The 20,915-nt window shown below is 45.0% G+C and overlaps 1 protein-coding gene across 2 annotated transcripts; it reads left to right on the top strand.

Annotated features, from left to right (window-relative positions):
- The first annotated feature begins 497 nt into the window (after nt 1-497).
- On the top strand, nt 498-20,134 carry CSRP3 (cysteine and glycine rich protein 3). Of its 2 annotated transcripts, XM_060017344.1 has the most exons (6): nt 498-610; nt 9,616-9,755; nt 13,980-14,148; nt 15,871-16,003; nt 18,106-18,199; nt 19,805-20,134. In XM_060017344.1, the coding sequence occupies exons 2-6, from the start codon at nt 9,644-9,646 to the stop codon at nt 19,879-19,881; spliced, it is 585 nt and encodes a 194-aa protein (XP_059873327.1). In that variant the 5' UTR covers nt 498-610; nt 9,616-9,643; the 3' UTR covers nt 19,882-20,134. The 2 variants fall into 2 exon arrangements, with proteins under 2 accessions (XP_059873327.1, XP_059873326.1); XM_060017343.1 differs by lacking the exon at nt 498-610 and having other exon boundaries at nt 9,598-9,755.
- The last annotated feature ends 781 nt before the right edge of the window (nt 20,135-20,915 follow it).

The following is a 20,915-nucleotide window of genomic DNA, read 5'->3' as shown; positions in this document are numbered from 1 at the left end:
CATAGGATAGCGGGCCATGAAGTGACAGGACCCTAATGATTAACTGACCTTTTTTTCCCAAGCTCCTTTGAAGAGATTATCTAACTATCATTTCAGACAACCATGACTCCTATTTTTAGCTCTGAGTTTTCTTCACGAGCACAGTGACCTGCGTCTCAGAGTTACAAAGGGCTCCCAGATATGGTTCATGATTCATATGCAGGTACCTTGCATTGACTTCCAGGAAGGTTAGGGCGGTAGGAGCCAGGAAAAATGATTTTAGGTGTAAAACCTTTCTTTGCTCTTGTTCCTTTTCCCACCACTTGATCAGAAACGCACACTCCACGAATTGATCCCTTGGCGCCATAGGCGATTGGCAATTAAAACAGAACCCAAGAGATACTGTTCTCCAAGGGCCTCGCAGCTGGTGTGGGCGGGACGACACTCAGGGCTTTGGTCACCGGCTATTTCCAGCCTCTGATAGCAGTTGTGTTACTCATGTCTCATTCACCCTCTCCCCTCGGCCTCCCTCCCCTCCCCTCCGCAGGCCAAGGCTGGTGACAGCCCCCATATATTTAAAGAGGACGTGAGCCCCCTTAGGCAGTTGAGCCGACAGAGACCGCACAGGCAGGTGAGTGGAGCGAAGGGCATCAGGGCTGGGGGTGGGCTGGCCTGGTGGCCAGCTGGGACTCGGAAGGGTCCCGTAGAGCAAGGGTGTGTTTCACGTCCCAAGTACCAGCATCCACTCTGGTTCTGTGTGAGGAGGCTCAAGTTATGCTTGATTCTGGGTGGACCTAGTTGTCTAGAACATTCCTAAAAGGGTGATTAGCATTTGGGGGCTCAAGGAAAATCCACAGAGAATGAGTAAGGGATTATTTTCGGTCTAAAACTATTTCCATTATTCATGGAATAATGTTTCTTATCGTCTTAGTCAAAAGACCTGCATTCTAGTCCTAGGACCACGTAAATGAAAGGATTCGTGACTTTGAGAAAGTTCCTGCCCTCAGGGTCTTGGTCTCCTCTGCAATGATGGATGTGGACGTGGTGACAGTTTTCTAAACTGTAAAGCACTGCACAGTTACAAAGTGGTTGCAATAGATACGATACAGCAGAAGCCAGCTTTCCAATGCGCAAAATACAAGGATTTGTTCTTTTCAAAGGTGTGGGTGAATGACTCACGTCTATATTTCACCTTACCCTGTCTCTCACATAGGTAATACTCAATGGAGTTGTTGATTTAAAATTGATTTTATATCCCAAGGATGTTCAGCAACTGGCTTGCTTTTAATAATTTGAAACTAATCAAAGCAAGACCCAAAACAGACATTGCTGTATTGAAAACCCATTAAAAACTCTGTTTACCGGGAAGATAATTCCAAGCTGGGGCTGAGGGGTGATTCCCAGTGTTTCCTCTAGGTTTCAGTAAAGGACTTTTTTTTTTTTTTTTTTTTTTACATCCCAGTGAATGACAGGCATGAGTGTGACTGATAATAAGAAGTGGTTTTAAACAATAGTCTGAGTGGAGCTGCTGCCTTCAGATCAAAGCCACTGCCTCTAATTTCTGTTCCCTTCACTGAGCTGGGGAAGTGACTCCCCAAGAAGGAGGGGTTGGGGAACAGGTCTGAGGAACCTTGTCTCTCTGCAGTACAACTCAATGCAATTCAATGAGCTTGTACTGCCCATCTCATGTGTTGGAACTGGTGTGAAGTAGAGGCATCACTAATGCAGGGAAGGTTGGGCATCAACATGGACAGGACAAGAAAATAGGGAAGAACCTGTGTCCTCAGTTGACTTTTGGGACTGAATCTCAATGCTGGGTACATCCAATTCATTACAATTTATGTAAAACTGCTTTCTGATCCAGAAAATGTCCGGGATTCTTCTGGCTTGGCTTTGGTTCCATTCTGAACAACTCAGTCATTAAAATGAGCCCAGGGGACTTCCCTGTGAGTCCAGTGGTTCAGATGCTGCACTTCCACTGCAGGGAGCGTGGGTTCAATCCCTGGTCGGGGAACTAAGATCCCTCACGCCAAACGGCACGGTCAAAAAACATAAAAAAATAAAATGAGCCCTGGCTGTTGGCAGAGCGTACAGCCGACCCTCATGCTCAGCACCCTCTCAGCGGGCAGACAGGTGCTCTGCAGCCCCTGCACAAGCCGTCCATTGGAGATGGAGGGGGCAGGCCAGGGGGCGGGGGGAGAGAGAAGGAAAGAGCAAACAGGGTCCTTCAACAGGCAAATTGCCATGGACTTCTTGGAAGAAGTGGAGACAGACTCTCAGTAGAATACAAATTCAGAAATCCTGGGAACTTGAAGAAGGAAATAGGAGAAAGCAAAGAGCATCAGTCATAGAGGCAGTTCAAATTCTAGCTCTGAGCATCACTGCTCTGAGTTTCCATTTCTGAGCAGTAAAATTAAAGTAAGGTCACCTATCCCAAAGGGATTTGTTAGAATCAAATGGGATAAAGTATAAGAAAGTACTTTGTAAGTCTAATAAAACTGTACAAATATTCAAGGCCTTGGAGAAAAGGCACAGGGCCAAACCTGATGGGCTGCAGGAGGATTTCCTGCTAAGCACAAATGTGATGATAAAAGTCCAGAGGTCAGAGCAAATAACAAGCTGACCAGGAGTTAGAAGATGATTAATTTGTTTTACAAGAGGAAGGACACAGACAAGGAATATAATACACAGGGAATATAACTCCTGAGGCAGGCAAACTTCCAATCATAACTGTGCCACTCAGATGTCTGGGAATACTATATCCAGAGTTGGCCTTCATGGCCAAAGAGAAATGTGATGCCTTCAAATGCGAAAAACTTCAGTTATTCATCACAATGAAGGAATTCAGGAGAAGAGACAATAATTGTCTTATTACTGGGACCAAGGAAGATGGAAGCTTCGGAGCCTCATCACGGACCTCATCATGGGAAAGCGTAGATCGTGATTTGTTGGTCGTTTACTGCCCTGTGCAAGCTCAGAACAAAATTAGCCTATTTAACTGTCACCAAAAGTCCTGCAAGAAGTCATTCTTCAGAGGAAGTAACGAAAGTTCAAAGAAGCAAAGTAATTACTCAGGATCACACGGCTAGGAAGTGGCAGAGCCAGGATGTAAACCAGGGTGCAACGTGGTCTTAAAAACAAATTATAAAGGCCAGGATGGAACAAAGTGAGTTTCTGAGAGTAAAAGTCAGCCACACCTCAGAGATAATTTCAGGAAAGATATAATATGACCTGTGCATTACAGCCTTAGTTTAAGGGGCAGGTGTGTCTACTCTGAATTTTAAAGGGATGAGAGCTGGGTTTATTTCTGTGCTGGGATTAAGCAACCTATCTCCCCAGGCTTTGTGAAAGGGCCTCTGGAAGGGGGACTTCATATATCTGTTCAGAAGCTTAGGAGGAAGCCGCTGACCTTGAATGTCCTACACCGGGGAGCTGAAGGCCATGGTCTCCCTGGGCCACAGTGACTCTGTTTGGGTTCACTGCTTCCCTTCAAAGTCCAGAGCACCAGAGAGGTCAGCTGGTGGTAGGCACCAGAGCTGCCAAAGTGAGGAAGCGGGTGTCCCGGGGCACAGGCTCAGGACCCTGCCTGATGTGCCGTCCCTGGTGCCAGGCACCCCGATCCCCCCAAGCAGGCTGACTCTTTCCCTGGCCTGGCTGCATCTGTTCTTGGGTACAGCACACTCTCAAGGCTGAGACACAGAGTTCGTTCACAGTCTGAAGAGAAGGGCCATGGAGAAGGAGTTGGAAAGATTTACTTGTTTTAAGAAAATGGATTTTAAAACCATTTTGGAGATAAAATAATAACAGTAATAATGAAAGCAACTAAAATTATTAAACACCTGCTACGTATAAGCATTGATGTGTAATATGTTAGCTATTATTATTATCTCATTTAACTGAAAACAACCTTCTAAGGCAAGTCTTCTCATTCTCTCTTTATGTGCATGATGACATGGGCTCAAAGATTTTAAGTAATTTGCCCGTGGTTGAACAGATACTGTTTTTTGTTTTTGTTTTTGTTTTGCGGTACGCGGGCCTCTCACTGCTGTGGCCTCTCCCGTTGCGGAGCACAGCCTCCAGATGTGCAGGTTCAGCGGCCATGGCTCACGGGCCCACCCGCTCCGTGGCATGTGGGATCCTCCCGGACCGGGGCACGAACCCGTGTCCCCTGCATCGGTAGGCAGACTCTCAACCACTGCGCCACCAGGGAAGCCCCAGATAGTGTTTTTTGAAACCTGGCTTGGTTCTTTCCAAAGCCCTTCTTTCCCCACATCATCTGTTCTACCTGGATTAAGAGACTAGAGAAGAGGCAGTGTTTGAGAGGAGACACTACTGGGCAGCTTTTCTGCAAGGTGAGGCGCTAGTCAGTGATCAGATCCCTAAACCTGTCTCAGGGCTCGAAGGACCCTTGAAGGGGGCTTCACTACATTACAGCCACTTGGACACCCATCCCCTGCCAGGCTAAATCAATAGTGAGAAAGAACTCTCCAGCCCCAAAGGAGCCCCTTCCATGTGTGAAGAGCACTGACTCTGAGAAAGTCTTTTATTTTACTGAACTGAATTCCGCCTCCCTCTTTTACTCCCACCCATGAGTATTCTCTCTGTCCCATGGAGAGACAATGGGTCAATCAGATCCCAATTCCCATCAGCTGGGAAGGTTGGTTAATGGAGGTGCTGACCCTTGTCCCCTCTCGAGCGTGTTGTAAGCAGGAACACAGGACACAGAACCAGCTTAAACTGGGGTTTGAATTGTGGTTCTGCCGCTTACTGGTGGTAGGACCTCAGACAAGTCACTTAAGCCCTCTGATCCTCATTTTTCTCATCTGCAAAATGGGGATAACAAAATTTGCTACGCAGGGCTGTTGTATTTAAGGATAGTATATCTATAGCAACTGATACACAGTAAACAATAAACAGAAGCTAATGTTAACATAAGAACACAGCTTTGGAGTCAGAGCGACCTAAATTCCAACCTAGCCATGTGACACACACTAGTCACGTGACCTTGGGCAACGTAATTTCCCTGAGATTCCACGTCTCCATCTCTAAAGTGAATGTTAAAGCACCTACCTTGAAGGGTTGTTGTGAAGCTTAAATGAGATTTACCACAGGGCCTGGCCCAAAGGCTGGGCATCAGACGCCATGGCTTTAATAACAATATTATTATATTAGTAATAATTGTGATTATCACTTAGATTCCAGATATGTGTTTCTATGATCCAAAATCTTTGCCTCAGTCAGTGTAGACAATTTAACTCACTATGTGGAAGCAGGCACCTAATAGGACAACCAAATAAACCAACACTGAGATGAAAACAGCGTTGTCGCTGGAGGTCTCTGCTCAAAGCCATAGCCTAAGGTTCCCTCCCTGGTTCTTTAATGGACCCCTAACAAAGAAAGAACAGAATCACTGAGCACCCATTTTATCTATACCACCCACTTTTGCCCTAAGGTATCACCTTTCAGCTCCGCAGTTGGTAGTTTAAAAAAAGAAAAACAGAGTGTTGGATTAGGAAGAATGTGCCCAAGTTACACAGTACAGTTATACTTTTAAAAATTCAGACTGATACGTGACAACTTAGAGTTGTGGCAGAACTCATTAGCTCTTACATTTTATAACATTCCGCGGTTTACAAAGTGATTTTACTCACACGAACAGCTACCGTCCTCCCAGCAATAGTGAAATAGATGGGACTAGTATGCCTGTTTTATAGAGAGGATATTGAAGTTCAGAGAGCCTGCATGGTTTTCTCAGATCACACAGCTTTGAAGAGGCAAGACAGAACTAGAACTCTGGCCTCCTGCATCTGGTTTACAGCCTTCTCCAGCCCCTACCCTAGCACATTCCCAGTATAATCTCTTCCACAGCACTACTCGTTATGAAATCCACCCAGGTAAGTCTCTCACTGGGATCTGGTATCTAAAAGTCTGGAGTCCACCCTCTCCCTAGTTGACATCACAGGGTCCTGCATTCCGTTTCATCCTCCTAAATTCGACTGTCCCCCCTTTCAGTCCTGACACACGACTTTGTGGCAACACAGCCATCTCTGGGACTGGCCCAGGGAGTAGTGCCAGGTGATGTGATGGAGACTGTGATCCAGGTGACAAATGGGGCTGAGTGACGGGCAAGCCTATATTTGGTGTCCCACCTTCAATGACCCTTGCCTGTGTCAGGCAACGCTGATAAACAAATGGCCCACCCCTTGGTATCTTGCCTGCGTAAACTCGCATTCCAGGCCTGGCTAGGGGAGTGTTGAGACACAGGAATTCCAAAGCAATGCAGGAGGCTGAGAAGGTTAGATATGTAAGCCAGGACCTACGTGTGCTTTCAAATCATAGTGACTTAATTAGCAGATCGGTGCTATTTGAGTAAACTGAAATAAAGTGAAGAGCACTGTCTTACCTTTGAACAGCTTCTCAGTGCTGCTTTGAATTCCATCATCTTTCCATGACCTTCACAGTGATCCTGTGAGGAAAGTGCAGGACATAATCATCATTTTTGACCCATGTTAAGGCTGCAGGGTCAAGATTAGAACCTGTGTCTTCCAATTCAGGATGCTTTACAACACACGCTGCCTTTTGGCCTTTGAGCATCTGAAGAAGAAATCAGAGACGTCGTTTGTGTTAGGCCCCCATAGCTACATTTCCATCTTTAGAAGTGCAACTGAGCACCTGTTTAATTGAATGCTTATGGATTTCTATTTTGAGTTTCAAGTCCTGATAAATGTACGTCAGATATTTATGGTCACTTAATAACAACCTGTGCCAGGCTCCATTACCTTGTGAAAAAGCTATTATCTGTAATCTTATATGCACTTTGGAAAGTATCATGTGTGGACAATTGCTGAATACACACACACACACACAAACACACACACACAGACATACACACACACACACACACACACGCCCCTAAGAAGCATATCTCTTTCCCATTAACTTGCAGGACATGCCAATGAAATCTCCATTGAAGATTTGAAATGAGAAATTTGACCTGGGGTTGTTTTCATTGAAAATTTTCACATCATTAATTTCACAAGTGTCACTGTCACATTCCTGGATATATACTGCATTTCTCCTCTATTTTATATTATGTTGAAACTCAGGATCAAAATGAACACAAAGAAAATTATGATTCTACCCTTTTCCAAAAAAACATACCATCTTTAGTCAGAGAAGGGTGGATCTTGGAAAAAGAAGTTGGGTAAAAAATTACCCCCAAATGTCACTTTTTATGCCTCATCTTGTTTGTACATGAGATGGCAATCTTGAAAATCTATTCTGCCCCTGAAAGTAAAAAATAAACAATTTGGGCTCTTTTAGGACGTATTAAGTTCTCCATGCCTTTCTGTGTGCTCTTTTCTCTGCCTGACATATCCTTTTCCCTTTTCTCTATCTGGTGAACTCTTATTCACCCTTCAAAACCCCATTTAGATGTGATGTTTTCTGTGATCCTCCAACAACTCACTGCTTTCCTCCCCAATCTAAATGTCGGTAGCCATGCCCTCCTTTGAGTTTGCATAGCACTTCTCATAAGCCTCTTTTCTGGTACAGAGTATTCTGGTTCCTGCCTATCTTTCTCACTAGAATGTAGGCTTCTCAAGGCTAGGGGACAGGACACAAATTACCCATTTTTATAAGCTTTCCTCTCCTTCATTCCTCACCGAGTAATTAGTGCAGTGTCTGACACATGATAGGTAGGTAGTAAATGCATGGTGATTAAATGAATAAATGAGTAAATGAATGCAGACTTGATCCCAAGCCTTTCAATTCAAAATCCATTACGCTTCCCATTAAACTAAGCAATCTGAACTATAGAAATAGTAGCACTAAATGTTTCCTTTTAAAAAACTTATTTCCTAAGATTTTACTGAATAAAAAGAAGAACCTGCTTCTCTGAGAAGGGTAGGATGTTCCTGGCTAACCTAACCTGCTTTTGGAAGCAGGAAAATCTCCTTGCAGGACATTTAGGTGGAGCGTTTCCCTTTGGTCCTAGTATCGGTTTCCATGGTCTGTTTGCTATTTACCTTCTGTTTCTCAGCAAAACCTGTCTTTCTTACGAGGCTGGGAGACACAATCCAGACCAGGTGACCCAGGAGGCTTAGTGTTAATTGCCAACTATTATAAGAAGGTGACTAGCTTCCCAGAAGGGAAAGAGAAGGTCAGAGGCAGCCACTTGGAATTGTCTGATAGTGCTTGGTGTCAATGACAAGATGAACACCAGGCTTCTTAGAAACCAAAGGATCTCAGAGAAAATTCAGCCCCCCTGGGACTGGCAGGATTTCAGATTTCACTGAGTACTGATGACTTATTTTAGTTCCGCTCTGGGGAAACTGAAAACTGGCTTCATACTTACAGACAGACACAGAGGAAAGAGAAAAAAGTTTCTTGATGTCCCTCCTTGCCTAGTATCTCTCAAACATAATTCTCTAGTCGGGAGACAAGGATGGCCTGGGGCTGGCTATCAGCAGCTTCTGGTAGCAGAGGGTGCTTAAAGGGTGTGCAAGGACCTGCAGGAGCATCACCTGTCCCTGTGAGCTCTGACGAGTACCTTCCTGCACATCCTCTGAACTCCACTGTGAAGCAACAGGAAAAGAATGACCCTCTTCATATCATAGGTGGGAAAACAGAGGTAAACAGAAGCTCTGAAGTTCATCTCGATGCACATGGCAAGTTGCTGGTAGCCCCGAAAGCAGGAGGAGGCTTCCAAACCACTGATCTAGTGCAGTGCCAACATAGCTCATTGCCTGGGCAATGATATTTCTTAAAAAGGAATGAATGGATAGATGAAATAAATCTGAATAGAGTTTTTATATATTATGTATTTTTATCAGCAAGATGAGCCAAGGCTTTGCTAACCGAAGGGTGGTGCCCTCCTAGCAGCAACAGCCCTGCCTGGAGTCTTAGAAGTGCAGAATTTCCTGCCTCTCCCCCGATCTACCAAACCAGAATCTGCATCTTAACAAGACCCAAGGTGACTCAAGAAGCGCTGAGCTAGATAAGAATACCATCTTCATAGGTTACTCCCACTTCTGATGGAATAATTTTTAAAACCCTAAGTGGAAGAAAATAACAATACTGAATATTTGCATACAATTTCAGATACACAAAACTAGCTTATCCATTCCTTCTAAGGACCCTGTGAGGTACACGGGAGCAGGGGCTATTGAAATTTAACAAAAGAGGAAACTGAGTCCCCAAGTGGTAAAGTGACTTGCTCAGAGCTTGCTCTGAGTGTCTGAGCTTATCCAGTGACTTACACACAATAACCATTTGCTGAAGGAATGAATGAACCACCAACAAACGGGCTGGATCCTGGCCTTCAGACCACAGCACTACTAGGGATTGGGTCACTCTTTTTTTTTTAAATTTTTATTGGAGTATAGTTGATTTACAGTTTTGTGTTACTTTCTGCTGTACAGCAAAGTGAATCAGTTATACATATACATATATCCACTCTTTTTTAGATTCTTTTCCCATATAGGCCATTACAGCGTACTGAGTACAGTTCCCTGTGCTATACAGTAGGTCCTTATTAGTTACCTATTTTATATATATTAGTGTGTATATGTCGATTGGGATTGGCTCACTCTGGAGGTTGCCTAAATTTAGGGTATTTGCTTTATGTCCTGTTAGACTTGACCTTGACCAGAGAGTCTTCAAGATGCCAAACTGGGGCGGAGGAGCGAAATGCGGAGCCTGCGGAAAGACCGTCTACCATGCGGAAGAAATCCAGTGCAACGGAAGGAGTTTCCACAAGACCTGTTTCCACTGCAGTGAGTTGGGTGAACGCCATGACGGCCCCTCAGCACTTCGAAGTTCACACTTAGTCACAGATACTGTGTATCAGTAGTTCTCAGAGTATGGTCTGGGGACCAGCAACATCAGCATCCCCTGGGAACTTGTTAGGAATATCACTTTGGGGCCCCACCTACAGAAGGGATGGTGCTCTCCTGAGCACCCCCTCTCCAACCACTTGTCCAGCTCAGAGGCCGTTTCCCTGAAGCTCAAAGTCAGAACAAGCTCCCAGTGGTGAAAACTTGACCCAGTGGCGACATTTACAAAGTGTGACTTGACAGAGTAAGAAAGCCATCACTTATCTGCAGCCAGGATGGACTTGGCTTGATGTGCTGTCCCCACAGGCCAGCGGTCACCGAAGCCAGCTGCAACTGGTCTTTCCTAAGAAAGAACCTGTGTCAGGCTGGGGGGCAACAGATGACAATTCTGGAAGCGTCGGAAAGGGAAGCGTTTGGGGCACCATCAACTTGACAAGGGGAATCTTTACCGTCCCCTGCTGGACACAGTTTCACAAATGTCAAAACTAGGGGGGCATTTAAAACCCCGTGGTCCACCTGGGAGTCAGGCTCTACCCAACTCATGTGACTTTGGACAAGTCATTTCTCGTCTCTAAGCCTGGGTCACTGGCATCTGCAGCAGAGCCAGGAGCAGAGTCTGTACCTTCAGATTCCCAGTCCAGTCTCTTCAACACGACTGCATTCTAGAGTTTCCTAGCAGCTTAATCCTATTTTAGGAGAGCAGTTCTGTCTTGGCCACTTGCCTTCTTTGCTCCCCTCCAGTAGGTCTGGCTTAAGGGTTAGCTTTACTGGACATTTCGCAGACGCGCGCTCCCCAACCCTTCGTGACCCATCCGCCCCCATGTCTCAGCCCAGCAGCCGCAAGGCATCACGTTGCCTCAAGCTGTTTCAAACAGAACTTCAAGGGTTGGGCTCCATCTGTTAGGGCATGGAGACACTTCATCCTCCAGAAATAGTAGCACTTTCTCTGCTGCAGGAGTTTCCATTATCCCTTACCTCCCACAACAAACATAACTGTCACCAAGCAATAGGGGGAAACTGCTGTGAGTGATTGGGTGTGTGGATTTACTAATGCTTTAGGTTTTAATGATGCGTAATTCTTTTTAAGCCATCATACACATTCATCAGGTTCACCACTATCATCACAATGATCCAGAGTCATTGCTCAAGAGAGTTCATTCCATAACCCTCTGGCTCTTGTCCAAATATAGCTAGTGTTCTTTAAAAAGAGTGGGGGAAAGGAATATTGGAAAGAACACTGGAGTTGGAGTGAAAATGACTAGGGTTTGAGCATGGGCTCTACCATGCACTTTAACTGTGTGACCTTGGGTAAGTCACCATTGTGAGCCTCAATTTCCCCATTTATAAAATAGAGATGGTTATACCTGCCACACAAGTTGTTGTAAGAAGAAAGCTGGGTTTCTTCATCTGAGATCCAGTTTTCTAGGCCTTTATTCTCCTTTCATCAACTTGGATGTCTGAGTGGGTACAGGCAACGGTGGGGATGCTTTCCATGGCGAGGGGTGTCTTGTTTTCCCAGGCAGCAGGAGGATGCCCTGTTTAACGGAGCCATGGAAGAACGATGTGAGCATTTGCTGCTGCATCCCTTTCAACCCCTGGATATTCTCCTTAGAACCTGTGGGTGGGATGGGGGTCTGAGCAGCACAGGTTTCTGCAGTGGTGGACAGAAGGATCCTGGAGAGGAGCGTGATTTTCTGTAGTATCGTCACAACAGTGGTCTGTCCACAGGTCAACCTGTAGTTGCTGGAAATAGAGTTCAGAGAGGCAGAGTCTACCTTAGTTTGTCTCCTGGCCAGTGTTCTCCAAACTTCTATATAAATCTTAACCCCCCTACCAGTGCTCTCCAAAAGATATATAATGCAAACCACATATGGAAACTTAAATTTTCTAGTAAACTTATTTTTTAAAATGTGAAAAGGAACAGGTGAAATTAATTTTAAAACATTTAACCCAATATATCAAAAAATTGTAATTTCAACATGTCACCAATATACACATTATAACATCATGTGACGGGTGGGTGGCTATGGTATTACACAGCACAGCTCTGCTATGCCTGTGTGTGTGAAAGCTAGTCAGAAGCCAGGGAGTGGCTATAGAATTGGCCAGGACAAGACAAGGTATAGGCAGTCCTGGAATGATGGGAATGAGCACTGGAGTAGGAGTCAAAGGACCTGAGGCCAGTCATGGCTCTGCAATTTACCACTGTATAATCGTGGACAAGTCACTGATCTTCATTCACACATGCATGCATGCATTCATTCATTCATTCATTCACTCAACAAATGTTTACGGAGGACTAACTCTGGGCTAGGCTCTGTGTTACATTCTGGGGATATTAAAACTGTTTTGCCCTCAAAGAACTCAGAGTATAGAACATAAATGAATAGTCAACAAGTTGTTCTGAAAAAAAAAACAAAGAAAACCAAGTTGTTCTGGAGATTAGTAACTGACAGCTACAGGAAGGGCAGAGACAGGTATATACCTTACATGCTCAAATATAAGGCAAATTCCCCCCAAAATTATTCCTCATAAAAAGGGTTTGCCTTGGCTTCAGAGTCTTATAAAGTCTCTCATGCTACAGGACAGTCTCTCAATTACTCCATTTATTTAAACTGTTTTTTAATAGAAATTCTTACAAACAATATTGACCTAATTATTTAATGAACTCCCATATGCCTGTTTCCCCAGCCACATAACCATCAACCTCTGGCCAATCCTACCTCATCTACAACCTTATCTTCTTCTCCCACTCTTGTATTCAATAACACTTAAAAAAAAAAAATAACCACTTGAGAAAGGCATATTAGCCTGAAACAACCTCATTCAAAGCTGGATGGCTTATAGAGGTCACTTGATGGGACTGTTTTTTTAAAAAGGAGGCAACTAAATTGAATGTCCATATATTATTATTCCTGTGGATATATGACCTCACTGTTACAAGCACTAAGTAGCACCCAAAGCAATCTTTAAGGATCATCATTACAAAGCGATATAGCAAGGTATTAGGCTGTGGAGATCCTACATACTTTTTAATGCTGCCCTAATATTATTGCTAATAGGTACTTCTTGCTGAGATACAATTTCCAGGTGACAGCCTCCTTCTGAGGTAAACAGGGCTGCCTCTAAAAGACACAGACAGAAGTAGGGATGAGCTGCTCTGGAGAGCTGAGTCAGCTGCCTCAGAAAGACACTGTGGAGAAGGGAGATGCTGATGTTGAAGATGCAGAGGAATAATTTGGATACAATTGTTTCCTGAATTTGTGTCAGATTAGAAAAAAGTAACATCTCCAAATCCATATATTGTTGATCTATATTATTAAATTAAATGTTACAAGCAGATATTTGACACTTTCATTTATATCCTTAAACGTTTATTTATTCAAGTTGGCAAAAATTTTTCTATTAATAGAAAAGTCTAATTAATAGAAGATTTTCTATTAATCTTCTCTTTGGAAAAATAGGGGATTGTCTTACATACTATGTATAATGTATATACACAACATGTGTATAATAACTATACGAGGGTAAAGTATGGGGGATACTTTACATTAGGTGATATACAGTAACCAAGGGGCTTGAGCCAATATAAGCCTAACAGCAGGTCTTCATTGCCTCCCCTGCTTCCAGAAGTGGAAGTCTCAGCCGTAATTACCTCCTTGAATATCAAAGTGCTTTTCAAAATCCATTTTAAGTAGAGAAACTGCTCAATGCTGATTCTGATATGATTAAGAAAAAAATAAGTTCCTCCCCTGCCTCAGCCCCTCACCCCCTACTCACCCACACACAAATACACTCACACTTCCCGATGTCATTTGTGGTGAGACACTCAGGAGTGCATGTTGTCCCCATTCAGGGACAATATTCTTAGCTGGTCCAAGACCACACACCAGGTTCCAGTCCTGGCCTCCACCTCTTTCTAGCTGGGTACCACTGAAAACATTACTTCCCTTCTCTGTGCTCCAATTTCCTCATCTGCGAAACAGGACTGCCTTGGAATCTACGACTCAGGACAGATGCTCTGGTCAGGAATCGAAGTTGTGTTCTTGGCTGGTGGGGGCGGCCCTTGTGCTGAGTCCCTTGGCCCCAGTCAGGGTATTGGGGGTGCAGGGAAGGCGGGGAGGAATCTCAGTGCTAACCCCCTGACCATCCTTTCCTCAACAGTGGCCTGCAGGAAGGCTCTGGACAGCACCACAGTGGCAGCTCACGAGTCTGAGATCTACTGTAAGGTCTGCTACGGGCGCAAGTACGGCCCCAAGGGGATCGGGTATGGACAAGGTGCCGGCTGCCTCAGCACGGACACGGGTGAACACCTGGGCCTCCAGTTCCAACAGTGAGTTACTGTCCCGCTTCTCCCAGCCCGTAGAGCCCCAGCTATCAGGACAGTTCATTCTGTTCCCATGGCAACGTTTTCTGGAAGTGGGAGAATGGACTCTATTGCTGACTTGCCAACAATAGGAATACTCAGTCTGACCAAGTTCTAACAATGTGTCATCTCTCCGAAGACTCTCTTTAAATTATCTGCCTTTCAAAAGGGCAATTACTTTTACACCATGGCTCTTGGTTTGCATGTCAAGAGAAAACCCAGAATGTACAGATGTTCTATTGTTTGACCTTCGCAAAACTGCATGGAGTCTCTTTTCTTCCTCGTTGAGCATTTTTTGTGTAAATCACATAAATATGGCAGGGACGCAATGGCCATCCTCTGTGTGCTTGTCACTGAAAGATTTCTTCCCTTGGGTTGTAAGATAACTAACGTCTGCATCGCAGTGGGGAGTGGCTCTGTGGGGATGGGCTGTGCCTCAGAAGTAGACAATTATAACTTTCTGTAGGTCTCCCGTGCTGCCTGTTGCCAGTACAATGTTGAGGTTTCCCCAGCATTATCCTAGGGAAGCCAGGGTTTCACACTGTGCCACCTCCATCTACCAGTCTGCTCTACTTGATGATCATGCTGACCTCCAGCCCGAAACTGAATATATACACTGACAGTCACTGGCCTGCAGCTGCTGTCTGGCCAGCTGGTACCCGGGCTCAGCTCTGTGGCGAGACTGGCAGAAAGGCCCAGCCCAACTGAGGCAGTGTCTCCCAGAGAATAGTGAGAGCATCTGAAGAGTCATCTGGTCCCTTCCAAAGAGAGTAGCCCATGGTAGAGCCTGGAAAACTGCAGGGATGTGTGATTAGTCATATAAATTTTTCTCACTACTCAAGCCCAACCAGAGATGCTATTTTAAAAAGAAAGATGATACCAGCTGCATTCTCTGTCTCACATTACCCAAAGCTCACTCTTCTACGTTAGGGCTTTCCTGTGGTGCTGCACAGCCAGGAAGAGTCTGGAGACCTGGGTTTCATCCCAGCTCCACCAGTTATGAGCTGCTAACCTTGGGCACTTACCCCTCTGGCCCATGCTCTCCTCCAGCTAGCCCTGCCTCCTTTAGAGGGTTATGGTGAGGCTCAAACGATAAACGTACAAGGAAACGCCAAAAGATATGGAATCACAGGGTTATTATTGTGCCTCTTTCTTAGACTTTGCTCTCAAGAGGACAGGGGACCTTTGGATGCAGGGTGACAATTTGAACTGTGATAAGCATCAGCTCATTGGACTATGGTTTGTTTAGTATCAACTGTCAAGATCCCATCTTGCCCTGTAATATTTTTACTCATTTTGGAAAGCAGACCCGTGGGTTTCAAGATGGTATAGAAAACCCTAAACGAACAATCACAGCAATATAACAACAAGACAAGGGTAATTATACAAGCTAACATATGTGGAACACTTGTGAAGTGCTTTACAACAGAAAGGAAAGAGGTAAGTGAATTCTGGCTAACATTCCTCAGCCCTTACAACAGGCCAGGGAGGCACTGTTCTAAGTGCTTTACTCATGTGGCCTCATTTAACCTTCTCAACAACCTGTGAGGAAGGTACTTTGACTATCCCCACTTTCCAGATGAGGCATCTAAGGCACAGAGAAGTTAAGTAACTTGCTGAAAGTCACACAGCTAGTACTGTTTGCCAAGGGAAGTCTATAGGTTTCATTCATTTGTCAATTTCCACCAGGTCCCCAAAGCCGGCACGCTCTGCCACCACCAGCAACCCTTCCAAGTTCACTTCGAAGTTCGGAGAGTCGGAGAAGTGCCCTCGATGCAGAAAGTCAGTCTATGCTGCTGAGAAGGTGATGGGAGGTGGCAAGGTAAGGACTTCTATATGAGTCAGATGGGATGCTGGGAGGAATGAGAGAAGAAAGTAGGAACTGAGGGCGGGTGGAGGCCAGACCCTCCTTAGCTCCCAGGAACCACTTAGGAGCCACCCATCCTTACCCACTTTCCTGGGCTGTGACTGTCACCCTGCAGTGCCCTAGGAAACTGGAACTGGTGGATGGAATTTGATGCAATAAGCGTTAACCCACTAGGGGGAGGCACCCAGCTAGGAGCTCTGGAGAAACAAAGGCACACAGGCTCCCCTATCCTGTGTCCACAGTCCTTCCAGAAAAGTGTCAGCCCTGGGAGCTGTCACCACTGCATAACTCAGCCTGATATTGGCATCACACTGATGCACACAGCAAACACCCCACAGCAGTGAGAAGCATCCTCGCTCACAAATGTCCTGCAATAGGGAAAGTCATCTGATGTCTGAGACAGTAACACACACTTGTCTACAAGCTCCAGTTTCAGGCCTGAAGCCAGGGTGTTCACCAAAGGATCTGAGCCTGAAGAAAGACAAAAATCCTGTTTATACTAAGTAGGGGGAGGAAGCCCACAGGGAGTGTCTGACTCCAAATATAGGCGCAGTCTCCACCCCAGGACAGGCCATTTAAATACAGGTGAGGACCCCGGGCTGTGCCTAGAAGACACGCAGATAAGAAAGCAGACAGTCTTCTGGATGATCCAAGTCACACAACTCTCTTCCATCAGAAATACAGGAAGAGTATCAAAAAGGCTACAAATAATAAACGCTGGAGAGGGTGTGGAGAAAATGGATCCCTCCTACACTGCTGGTAGGAACGTAAACTGGTGCAGCCACTATGGAGAACAGTATGGAGGTTCCTTAAAAAACTAAAAATAGAGTTACCATATGATCCAGCAATCCCATTCCTGAGTATGTGTCTGGAAAAGATGAAAATTCTAAGTCAAAAAGATACATGCACCCCAATGTTCATAGCAGCACTATTTACAATAGCCAAGACATGGAAGCAACCTAAATGTCCATCAACAGAGGAATGGATAAAGAATGTGGTGTATAGGGACTTCCCTGGTAGTCCGGTGGTTAAGACTCCATGCTTTCACTGCAGGGGGTGCAGGTTTAAGCCCTGGTCAAGGAACTAAGATCCCACATGCCACACAGTGTGGCCAAAAAAAATTTAAAAAAAGAATGTGGTGTATATAAATGTGTGTGTGCTATATATATGTGTGTGATATATATACCACACACACACACACACACTCACACACACAGTGGAATATTACTCAGCCATAAAAAAGAATGAAATAATGCCATTTACAGCAACATGGACGGACCTAGAGATGATCGTACTAAGTAAGTCAGACAAAGACAAATATCATATGATATCACTTATAGTAGAATCTAAAAAAATGATACAAATGAAATTATTTACAAAACAGAAATAGAGTCACAGATATAGAAAACAAACTTATGGTTACCAAAAGGGAAGTGGAGGGGTGGATAAATTAGGAGTTGGGGGTTAACGTATACACACGTTAAACATCAAGGACCTACCTACTGTATATCACAGGGAACTATATTCAGTATCTTATAATAACCTATAATGAAAAAGAATCTGGAAAAGTATATATATATATATATATATATCACTTTGCTGTACACCCAAAACTACTACAACATTGTATATCAACTATACTTCAATTAAAAACAAATACACAAAGAGTTAAAATGAAGTTGAATTCCCTGGATGATTGCCCATTTCTTCACCTTTTTTCTTTTTTCATTTTATATTCAATATGTTACCCACTGCCTCAAGTCCAAGTTCCCCTCTCTTCAGTATTTTGGATCTTCTAGAAATGGGAAGCCCTATTCTATTTAGTCTGTTCTGAAGGAATACATATGGAAATCATATGATCTATTCGTTTTTAGGGGTCCTAAGAGTCGCTGGCCAAGCCCGTAGCCAGAATAATTATTCCGGGGGCCAATTAGGTGGGTGAACTGTTAAGACAAGGGCATGCCTTTACATGCTGCTGGTCAGGGGACTTAACACGGAAATAAATGCCCTGCCTGCCCTATTAAATATCCACCTGCCTGTTCTCCTGTGCCCTGCAGCCTTGGCACAAGACCTGTTTTCGCTGTGCTATCTGTGGGAAGAGTCTAGAGTCCACGAACGTTACTGACAAAGATGGGGAACTTTATTGCAAAGGTGAGTGGTTCCAGAGAAGACTCTCTTGAGATGTTTTCCCAGGGAGGGTTCTTGGCAGGGGAAGTTGTGTTCCTGCCGAGAGGCTTGTGTCTGCCCGGAGGCATGGCTTCTCAGCCTGAGCCAGGTTTGAGCTCACAGGATGGGGAGCAAAGCCACCTAAGGGAAAGTAACCTCCTGCCTGACCCAGCTCTGGTCCCCTCCATAGGGACATCTGGGGGGACCTGATACTTACAGATGCCCAGTGGTTCCTGAGGACCTGGGGGGAGAGAGGACAAGGAGGAAGCAGGGTCCTGACTGGCCTTGGAAGAGGCCTTAGGTCTGGACAAAAACATCACATTTCCTTTCAAAAACCTGAACACTCTGTCCATTTGACTGGCAGATAAGGGTGACAGCGTGGCGGGGTGCGCGGATGAACTGTGTTCTGCCTCTCCTGAATTTATCAAGACACATCTATCTCCTTCCTCCCTCCCTCCCTTCCTTCTTTCCCAGCCCCCGTCCTTCCCTCCCTTGCTCTCTCCCTCCTTCCTTTCTGACATTTCTGTTTCTGACGTTGCACATCACTTCGTGATCACAGAAAGCGAACTGACAAGCTGGTTTCCCTTCTGGTCCTAACAGCTCTGCCCCTAACTGCCTCCATCATCCCTTTGTCTTGCAGAGAGGCAATAGAGGCTTAGCTCCTTCCTGATGCTACGAAGAAGAAGGGATGCTTTAGGGCCAGGGCAATGTGTCCTCACCCTCAGAGCCTCTCCTAGGCCTTTTCTGTTTCTCAGCAGGGTCCTCCCACCCTTTCACTCAATGACGGTGCCTCAGGATCCCCAAATGTGTGTGTTAAGAGTTGAGGAGAGGCAAGGGGGAGGACGCTACTAATCAAGACTGTAGGTGGCCCAGCTTCTCCCAGGATGAGACAGGATGGAAACTGATGCACTATCTGACAGGGGCTGCCTTCTTCTGGCAGTAGAGGGTACAGAGGGTTCTCAGCATTCACAGGCTATAAAATTCTAAAATGTTGCCACAGCCAGTAGGGAGATCAACCTATAGAGAAGTAATTGCATTCTCAAGTGGTACAAGCTCTAGTAGAGGATGCTACACAATGCAGGGTGCAAAAAGGGGCAAGTGATTGGCTGGGGGTGTCGGGAAAGCTTTTTAGAAGAGAAGCTTCCTCTGGGCCTTGAAGGGTGAACGTGGGTTTGGGAGGGGGCATTCCAGGAACAAGGAGCAGTGAGTGCAAAGGCACCAAGGCCAGGCCATCATGGCTCGTTCCAGGAACTGCAAGCAGTTGTGTGTATCTGAAGGGCAGGCAGGGAGGCAGAGGCGGAGGCAGAAGCAGGAGGGGATGAGGCTGGGCAGGCAGCCGGCAGCCAGATTATGTTGACTCAAATGAGAAAATGTCTCTGAACACACCTAGAGAAGTGCAAAGAAGTATAAACCGTTTTATTAGCAGATCTAAAATAAATACAGTTCAATGTGTTTGAAAGTTAACTTACAAACACATTTGTCAAAAGGATGCCTCTCCCAGGTAAAAGGACTGTGCTCAGACAGAGGGAACTGAAATGATGGTGCTGACCAACCCCTTCTCTCCCCTGTCCTCTTCTCTCTCGTTCACAGTTTGCTATGCCAAAAATTTTGGCCCTACAGGTATTGGGTTTGGGGGCCTTACACATCAAGTGGAAAAGAAAGAGTGAAAAGTGCACCGTTTCTCAGGTCTCTCATCGGCCTAAAGCACTTGCCAAGTATCCTACCCAGATGGAAACCCCTCCCCAAACATCCTTTTGTTGGTAGTTGGACAGTGTTTCTCTTCAGAAGTGATCACAGTCTTTACCTGAAGTTAGAAGAGATCTTTGGAAGAAAATTATTAAAAGTCTAATCCGTAACAAATGCTTTATTATTTACGATACTTGGGGTGGGAGAGGCCATAAATAAAAGTTTAAGTGGTAACTTCTACGTCTCTGGATCTTTTCTTTCAAATAGGGGGAAATTTTCAAAAAAACAGAGATAGTTTAAAAAAAAATTGTGCAGAGGATGTAATGAATTTTGGTGTCAGCTGTGGGAAGAGTGAGGAGGAGGAGGAAGCCACGGGCAAAGGGAAGGCGTCTCCTAGGATCTGTTGGCTAAGCTTCTTTCTAGTTAGCGCTAATGGAGAAGAAAACAGGGGGTCCCGGAGGAAACAGACAACATGGTAGCAAATTCTCAAAGGAAAATCAAACTAATAAAACTGTTGACGAGCTGATCCTTCTGTCCGTATCATGGGCTTTGCAATATTACACATTTTGTGAAAACTCAGAAATGGCAACAAAACGTGGAGTTTGCTTCTGTGTTATAAACAACATGAGGATGATCTCCTTTTATTCTGGGACAATTCCCTAAGGTTTAGCAATTGTCTTAAAACTTCTCCTCCATCAGATTGCCAGACTCACGAATGAAACGCAGCCAATTAAAAATGTCTTCTTCTGCCTCCTCGGCGAGATCTCAACGGCTCAAGCATGTGTATTTTCTCGCCTCTGCTTTTAACCACCACGGCATTTCTCCCACCACCATGCACTTCTCCATTATTTGCACAAAATGAGAGCAAATGAAAATCTATTGACAAAAATTGTGAAACACTTGACTAAACCGTGGCTTTTTCTATGCTCCAAGTCCCAAAAAGGTGTTCTTTAAAATGAGCGTTTATTCAGGGTTGCTTACTTGCTGTCATGGACAAGGCCTTGCACTGACTTCA

Source organism: Delphinus delphis, chromosome 8 (genome assembly GCF_949987515.2).
Source record: "Delphinus delphis chromosome 8, mDelDel1.2, whole genome shotgun sequence".
Classification (NCBI taxonomy): Eukaryota; Metazoa; Chordata; class Mammalia; order Artiodactyla; family Delphinidae; genus Delphinus; species Delphinus delphis.
This window is presented reverse-complemented; position numbering and strand designations above follow the sequence as displayed.

Coding starts and splice junctions, on each gene's coding strand:
- CSRP3 (XM_060017344.1), top strand. CDS start 9,644: ATGCCAAACTGGGGCGGAGGAGCGAAATGCGGAGCCTGCGGAAAGACC. Junction 14,149..15,870: donor CTGGGCCTCCAGTTCCAACA/GTGAGTTACTGT, acceptor AATTTCCACCAG/GTCCCCAAAGCCGGCACGCT. Junction 18,200..19,804: donor TGGGGAACTTTATTGCAAAG/GTGAGTGGTTCC, acceptor TCTCGTTCACAG/TTTGCTATGCCAAAAATTTT.